Source organism: Merops nubicus, unplaced genomic scaffold (assembly GCF_000691845.1).
Source record: "Merops nubicus isolate BGI_N331 unplaced genomic scaffold, ASM69184v1 scaffold1665, whole genome shotgun sequence".
Taxonomy (NCBI): Eukaryota; Metazoa; Chordata; class Aves; order Coraciiformes; family Meropidae; genus Merops; species Merops nubicus.
Genome location: NW_008611429.1, coordinates 20,543 through 28,467, shown reverse-complemented (window position 1 = coordinate 28,467; position 7,925 = coordinate 20,543). Strand labels below are relative to the sequence as shown.

General features: G+C 40.5%; 1 protein-coding gene across 1 annotated transcript in view; it reads left to right on the top strand.

Annotated features, from left to right (window-relative positions):
* MEP1B (meprin A, beta) overlaps positions 1 to 7,298 on the top strand; it is a gene marked incomplete at its 3' end in the record, with an annotated part of 18,422 nt that extends 11,124 nt beyond the window's left edge. The window contains exons 10-13 of the mRNA XM_008941205.1: positions 1,382 to 1,849; positions 3,628 to 3,810; positions 4,255 to 4,594; positions 7,097 to 7,298. Of these exons, the coding sequence (XP_008939453.1) occupies positions 1,382 to 1,849; positions 3,628 to 3,810; positions 4,255 to 4,594; positions 7,097 to 7,298 (1,193 nt within the window). The remainder of the gene's footprint in view (positions 1 to 1,381; positions 1,850 to 3,627; positions 3,811 to 4,254; positions 4,595 to 7,096) is intronic.
* Between the last annotated feature and the right edge of the window lie 627 nt (positions 7,299 to 7,925).

Below are 7,925 nucleotides of genomic sequence, written 5' to 3'. Positions count from 1 at the left end.
CCCAGTCCTGCTTTCTCAGGTCCATAATTTCCTTTTAAATCTCATACATGTGTCCAAATGGGCACCCTACTTTGACAACCTCTAGTAAAACTTTCAAGAATGATTTAAGATCTATTTTTTCCTCCATATTGTTTCATTTTTCTCACGTGAGAAGTTATGCTCACCAACTCATGGTGGAGGAACACCATGGAACACCACAGCCTGACATGCTGGTTGAGTTGCTCATGGGTTTGCAGTGCACCACCGTGCTGGAGAGGTTGAGGGACAAGCCCTCTCTGGTGGTCTGTGGCAGCTGTGTCTTGCCTTCAGCTGGGAGCATTTTGCAGCACAGTAGCTGATCTGCTCATTGAGCATGAGTCAGAAACCCCAGTCTTGCAGATAATCTGTGCAGCTCAAAAAACCATTAGTTTGTGCAGGAGGCAATTTAATGGAAAGCAGTGGGGTGCTTTTGTTCTTGTTTGTGGGTTTGTTTTTTTTTTTCCTCCTAATTATAAGGGTAATGAAAAACTGTTTGTGGGTTTGTGTTTTTTTTTTTTCCCTCCTAATTATAAGGGTAATGAAAAATGGCAAGAAATGAAGACTCATCTCTGAGATTCATTGTGTTGTGCTTAGGATGGTTAGGAGAGGGAGCATGAGTTCTGCACCTGGGATTGGCACTGCTTGTTCCACAACTGCAGCTGGAAATCTGCTCTTCTGTGGGGGTGAGCAGAAGCCAGATGACAAAACCCCCTGTTTTACTACACTGTTAACAAAGGATGTCCTACTTTCACCTGCCTTACAAGGCCCATGTGCAGATGTCTTTGCTTCTGCACTCACTGCCCTTGGAGTCAATTGGGTTTTGCTGGTGCAGGCACTTTTGGATGCAGCATCAGACTTGTGGTGAGATTTTACTATGTGAAGCAGGTTTTGCAAACAACTGGCTTTAATTTGAACCTAGTACCATTAATCATTTGATGGGGGAATGGTGCTTCTGCATATGCAATCTTCTGACAAGCCATTTAAATATACAGAACCAATGGAATGAACCAGCCTTGTACTTCTAGGCTTCCAGAATCCTCTGTAAGCATTATTTTTTGTTGAGACATGTTATTATTCAGTTATTTGAATATTTCTTGTTCTGAGTTTTTTTTTTCTTTTTAATACAGGTGACAGCCATCTTTGTGCATATAATTGTCACAACTTTGGGGCTGATTTAATGCAATAATCTTGAAAAATAGAAAAGACAAAGCAGTCTTAAAAACCGTTAAGACTGTTTTCACTCAAATTAAAGAGCTGCTATATATATTAATTGGAAAATTGATTTAAGAAGATATGATCTTGCCCTGGAAAAGTAACATCTACAGGAGAGCTATTCACAGAAATCCCCACCCTTGTTTTTCAGGTTCACCTGCAGCTTACTGGCAGCTCCATCACGTTTCCTTGGACGTCACAAGTAAATTCCGGGTCGTGTTCCAAGGTGTGAGGGGAAGTGGCTTGTCAAGTGGAGGCCTCTCTATTGATGACATCAACTTGTCAGAGACTCAGTGTCCCCACCACGTCTGGCATATCAGAAACTTCACACACCTCCTCAACACAAGTCCAGCAGGCACAGCAGGAAGAATATACAGCCCACCTTTTTACTCCAGCAAAGGATATGCTTTTCAGGTCAGCTTGTATGTGAATGGTACCAGCAATAACCCTTTCAATTTAGGAATTTACTTGTCCTTGATTTCTGGAGCAAATGATGCTCAGCTGCAATGGCCCTGTGCATGGCAACAAGCTACCATGGTTCTGCTCGACCAGCATCCTGATATTCGCCAACGGATGTCCAACCAAAGGAGCATAACAACAGACCCCCTGCAGTTATCAGGTCAGTGAAAATCAGAGATGCTAGCCAGTATGTTTAAAACACAGCCAAAAGATAATGAATCCAATCTGATCTTTGTAGTGCAGGTTTTTTAGCTTCTGTGATTTTTCGTTTGTTTGCAGCAATACTATGATTGATCCTCAGACAAGAAAAAACTGAACATACAAGTAGTTTAAGGTGGGCCCTTGGATTTCAAGGTCCCAATTTATATGAGAAACAGGTGGATGATCCACTTCTGACATTTTTCATATGATCTGTGAAGATGCATTTGTATCTGCTTTAATGAGAATGGAAGTGTTCCAGAAAGTTTGATAAGAAAAATACTGAATTAACAATACACACGGTTCATACCAGATAAAAGTGCAGCTATTAAACAAATCCCCACCCTCCTGATAAAAGGTCCAGTGCTGTCAGCACAAAGATACAGATGGACAAAGTACTGATACGTGTTACATAATGTGTACTCGGCCAAGGTGTGAGAAGATAAGGAGCAATTGTCCACAATAACTTGTAAAGGAGGCAGTTGAGGTAAAGATGTGACTCTGAGGTATGGTAGGAATCTCTGTAAAGAGAGATGCTGAAGAAAACCCCCATATTCATCATAGGATAAAGAATACATTTAAGCCAAAATGCCTTTCTGCATCAACATAAGGGTTTTGCCAGAAGAAACCACCTCCACCACTGAATTAGTTTCCTGTGCTTTCAGATCATAACGTTAGGAAGGCATAAAGATGTCTAATTCATAGTATTATTTTTAAAAAAATTATTTTCTTTAATTTTCCCATGACACTATCTCTCTGTGAAAACAAAGTAGGCAAGCTAGAAAAATGAAATGTCCTCTCTGTAAATGAAAGATTCACCACTCCAGGCCCTCCACAGAGGGCTGAGGTTTTCCCTGTGTTCTCTGCTGTTATGGCCACAGTGCTTAGACCTTTTCCTTCCCTGACCCTGTGGACACAAATCTGTTTGCACTATGCTCCTTTTTTATTCATATAGTGCCAGTTGCCCCAGATTCCCACAAGAAGCTTTGTAACTCCTACCCTTTCTCTAACCAGCAGAGGTGTTGGAGCAGCTGACTTCTCCTTCTGTCTGATACTTTCCTAGACAATCAAGCTCAACTTTGAGATGTAGAGCAGAGTTTGATGGAAGGAACAGCAGTGCCTTGTGACCGTTCAGGTTGTCCAAGTACCCTTTGCCCTACATCCACAGCAAGAGATGCTCTTTTTTGAGAAGCACTTTATTAATTCATTTTTTGGATGATTCATGTGCTACTCATCTTCTTGTCCACTACACTTTAAAAGAAAATAGAACAGATTTTCAGCTAGCTCTCCAGTAACCCCATTCTTTTCTCAAAACCTCAGGCTCAAGCAAGCTGTTGAAGATCTCCGTTATCTTGTGCATCTCATCAGTGTGGAATCTCAGGCAAAAAAATCTGCAAATATTGTAGGCAGTTTCAGCATTGAAAGTAGACCTTGAGTTTCAGGGAATTTATTGTCTTCTCTGTATTCATGACTTAGGGACATGGTTTAGTGGTGGACTTGGCAGTGCTGGGTTTACAGTTGGACTCCATGGTCTTAAAGGTCTTTTCCAACCTAAACAATCTTATGATTGTGTGATATCCATGAGCAGAAGCAGGCAAATTAGGACACAGTGTGTCTTGGTTGTTGAGAGAGGCCTCAGTACTACTTTGCAGCAGAGATTATCTGAGAAGGAAGAAACCCTATTGAGAAAGAAATCCAGAGTGGTCCCACACTCACATTCAGTTCATTTTTCTTTTCCAGGTTCCTCATCAAATTATCTTTGGGATAGGCCAGACAAAGTGGGGTCCATAGCAACTTTTCCCAATGGAACTAAATTCATGAGAGGCCCAGGAAGTGGAACAAATGCATTTTTAACTCATCAGAGACTTAGAAGCCGTGACTTTATTAAAGAAGACAGTATTTATATTCTCTTAACAATGGAAGGTATGTACACATAGCTGATATTCCTCATGACACAGTAAACACAGAGCATCACATACTTACTGAGTCACTAGTGCTGTGGGTATAAATACACACTATGTACTCTGCACATGAGCAGGTTTGGAGCTACACCCGTAGCTAAAGTCAAATCAGATGCTTGAACAAATTTGTGGAACCATATTTGTACTGTCTAATTCCTTTATCTCATGTGAAAGTGTATAAAACTATGCTAATTCTCTGAACTGTTTTGAATAGAGTACATCAAATAAGATTCTTTCTTTCTGAAAAAAAATCTAGAGGACATTCCAAAATAAATCATTCTCCTGAAAAGAAAAAAAAGGCTATTAACCCATTATACCTGGGACAGGCTCTTTGCTCTTTACTATAAGAATTTATTAGAATAAAGAAAAAAATAAAGACCTTATTTCTTGTGTTTTTATCACACAGATATATCACATCTACTACCAGCTCAGCCGAGTGTTTCCCCCACCTTTGATACAAATACAACAAGTGCCAACACCATCAAACCAACCTCTACGGCCGTGCCCAGCACTAAGCCCACCACCAACACCAACCCAACCACCACCACCAACAACCCCCCCCCCCCCAACAACAACCCAACCCCCACCAACACCAACCCTACCACCACCACCAACCCAACCACCACCACCACAGCCCCCGTCACCCCGACCAGGGAGCCAGAAGAGCAGGTCCCAGAGATGTGTCCAGACAACCCTTGTGAAAATGATGGTGTCTGCATCCTTGTAGACAGAGCACCCGTGTGCAGGTAACTGCCTTTACTCACCCTCAAATGCAATTTTAGCACGAGTCATCGACCTTCCTAGTAGAATAAATTTGTTCTTTATGAAAGGAAAGACAGACCACAGCTGGTTAAGGCAAATATTTCCAGCTGCTACTGTGAGACTGAACTTATGACCCTCCCAACCTCAACATCTGACCATTTGGAAGCTTGACCTTGCTGTAAATTATACTTTAAATGTATCTTTATCAGGAATGTATTTATCCAAGGTTATAAAATGAACTGTCCATCTCCTTAGAAGTCCCTGTAGCAAAACTGAGAAGAGTTAAATATAAATGCAGATGAAAGAAAAGAGTGTTTATATCACTAGAAAAAATGTTTAATACTTCTCAGGCAGGAAGCAGCATAGACATTATTTTGGAATTTGACTCAGAAATATTTAGTGCAAATTATGACCACGAATGACCAAGAAGAGTTAAATATAAATGCAGATGAAAGAAAAGAGTGTTTATATCACTAGAAAAAATGTTTAATGTTTTCAGGCAGGAAGCAGCATAGACATTATCTTGGAATTTGACTCAAATATTTAGTGCAAATTATGACCATGAATGACCAAAGTGTAGTTGTGTGCCTTTGAAACCAGGAATGAGGGCTAAAAAGATTGTTTGCCCTGCAAGAAAATGAATATCAACTTTTATTTCATTCTTTGTGGATGCATTTAGGTATCTCACCTGGTTGGTTAGTGCTGTTCCAGCCCTCAAACAAGCTCTAAGGCTGACGACAGCACCTTTATGTGATGCTGTGCCAGGGCAGGTGAACCAGGAGAGGCCCGTGAGGCAAACATCTAAAGGCCAAGAGCAAGAAGTCAAGATGACTCATTAAGTGTCACATCTCCCCATTTAGAAACCTTTTATAAAACAATTCTTGTGCAACCCATCAGAAGCAGATCACAAGTGAGTAAATGTCAAGAAGCTCTTCCAAGAAGACCAAAATAAAAAAAGTTTTGCTGAATGTTATGCCTGATCTCAAAATTATGGAAAGGGAACATTTATTTTCTGACATCTCTGGACTACTTGAAGCTCTAGTGCCTCTGTGACCTACTTTTTCTCCTAGAGAAGTGTGTGACCAGCAGTCAGTTTCCACTCTGACTTTCTATTGGGAAATGAACATAACATTTTAAGCTGGAGCACATCAAGTTCCCCCAACAGTTCTTGCAGTGTGCTGCAAACAGACACATTTTCAGAGTTAAATGTATAGTTCTGAATAAATAGTTCAGGCAAGAACGGGAAAACCAGCAAGATTAGGAATAACCAAAGTTAGAAAGACAAGGGCACATGTGCTGTCCTCAGTATTGCATATATATATATATACATTTTTATTAATTTTTTTTTCAGTTAGATCATTGACACCCTTATATGCTCATTATAAAATGTTTCAGAGACACTAGTGATGCTGGAAAAGGAGAAAGAGTCAAATCTTGCAGGCTGTTTTTAGTCCTAATCTCAGACAGCTTCTAGGATGTTGATTTATTTTCTTATCTTCTTTGGAGGAGGGCAGAGGCAGCTCATACAAGCTCTTTAAATTTGAAAAGAAGCTTCTTCTGTCAGTGCAAAGTTCTGAGCAGAATGTAGCACGTCTAAGAGTGGAGCAACACTGAGCAGGGAAAGGGGAATGTGATGGGAACATCTTCAAGTGGATCAGTCCTAGAACTGGGGAATTCCTGCACCTAGGTTTTGGTTCAGCTGCTCTCTGGTCAGCAATGCCCTGAGAGTCCAGCCTGTGGACTCCACCTCGTTTATCTCATGGGTTCAAACTGCTGCATAAGGTGAGCTGAGAGTTATAAAAGCAATGAACACCTGAGGAAACAGGTCCATGAAGTTTTCTGGAGGGTGGTTACATGTGGCTAGATTGGATAAAAAATAGTGGGTGGTGTAAAGCTTCTGGACCAGTTAATTTATGAGATTATTCAACTCCTTTCTATAAAGGCTTTTTAAAAATGAAGATAGAAGGGCTTTGTGTAAAAGCTGAGCATGACAAAAAGCAGAATTGCATCAGGATATGAGTCTAATTAGCAATAGTGTAAGCAAATACTACATGACAGTGGTCCAAGTGACAGCCACCAGTTTCATGGAGCAGAAAGTGAGTTCTCTATCAACAGAAGTGCTACCAACTTCAGGGAAAAGAAACCAGACAGGAGAACTGAGTGACCCAGAGGGGATGTCTACTAGTAGCAAAAGACCCTGTAAATCAGCTGCAGCCAGGCCTTAGGCAGTCAAAAAGGATCAGAACCTCAGCTGGGTTTTCTGGCAAAGGCTCCCTCTGAAGATGTGACCTATAAGGCAGCAAGAAGCTGGAAGAAGCATGCCCAGATGTGCAAGGACAACTTTAAAATCAGAGTCCATTTTAAGATTACTTCATTATTCTTTGGGATATAGAAACAGTGCATCAGAGATACCATTTTTCTTAAGTAGACCTTTTCACATCTTTGACTTTTAGGTGACAGCACACATTTGTTTTTTTACTTTCTAGATGTCCAGCAGGTGACAACTGGTGGTACATGGGAGAAAAATGTGAAAGAAAAGGCTCGACTCATGAAAATACTGTAATAGCTGTTTCTTCCACCATAGCTGTGTTTGCTGTAATGCTCATTGTCACCATCACAACTGCTGTGTGTCTGAAAAAGAAATACAGCCAAGCAAAGAAAAATGGGGAGAGCCTGGCTCTGGAAGAAGTAAGTATTTTGACTCTTTCAACAAATATACACACACACATATATATATATTTACTAAAAAGTAAACAATTAGATTCAGGAAGAAGTAAATTGGAAGATGTCACTTTTTTGAAGTCTGAAGATTCTAGAATCTAAAGGAATTAAGAGCTGCATGAAGCATTACTAATTTATCAAACACCAAAAAGTTCATTCAAAGCATGTTCTCCTCCAGCCCCTCTACTCTCCCAGCCCCAGTGGCAGCCCTGCATTGAGTGGAAGGGTGTGAACAATGGGAGTGATATTCAGTTTGTAACTAAACTGTGTTTTCCACTTAGTGGACTTGTATTTCATCTATTACTTCATTTTCTACTAAAGATCTCCCCTTAAAATCCTGGATATGGATTTTAAGACTATCTCTCCCACCTGGAGAATTTTTGTAAGCAAATTGAAGAGGAATGGCCTTGCAGACAGCAGAGCTCCACTTTTAATTTTGTGTTAATAGCCTTTGTGTGGTGTCCTGCAGAGGTGCAGTACATCTGTGCCATGACAGATACTTGACACTGTTACTTTATGGCCTTACAATAAAGAGTTTTGATTTCTTTGCAAGTAACACTCTTTTTTATACAGACATATCAACTGTTAGATGTA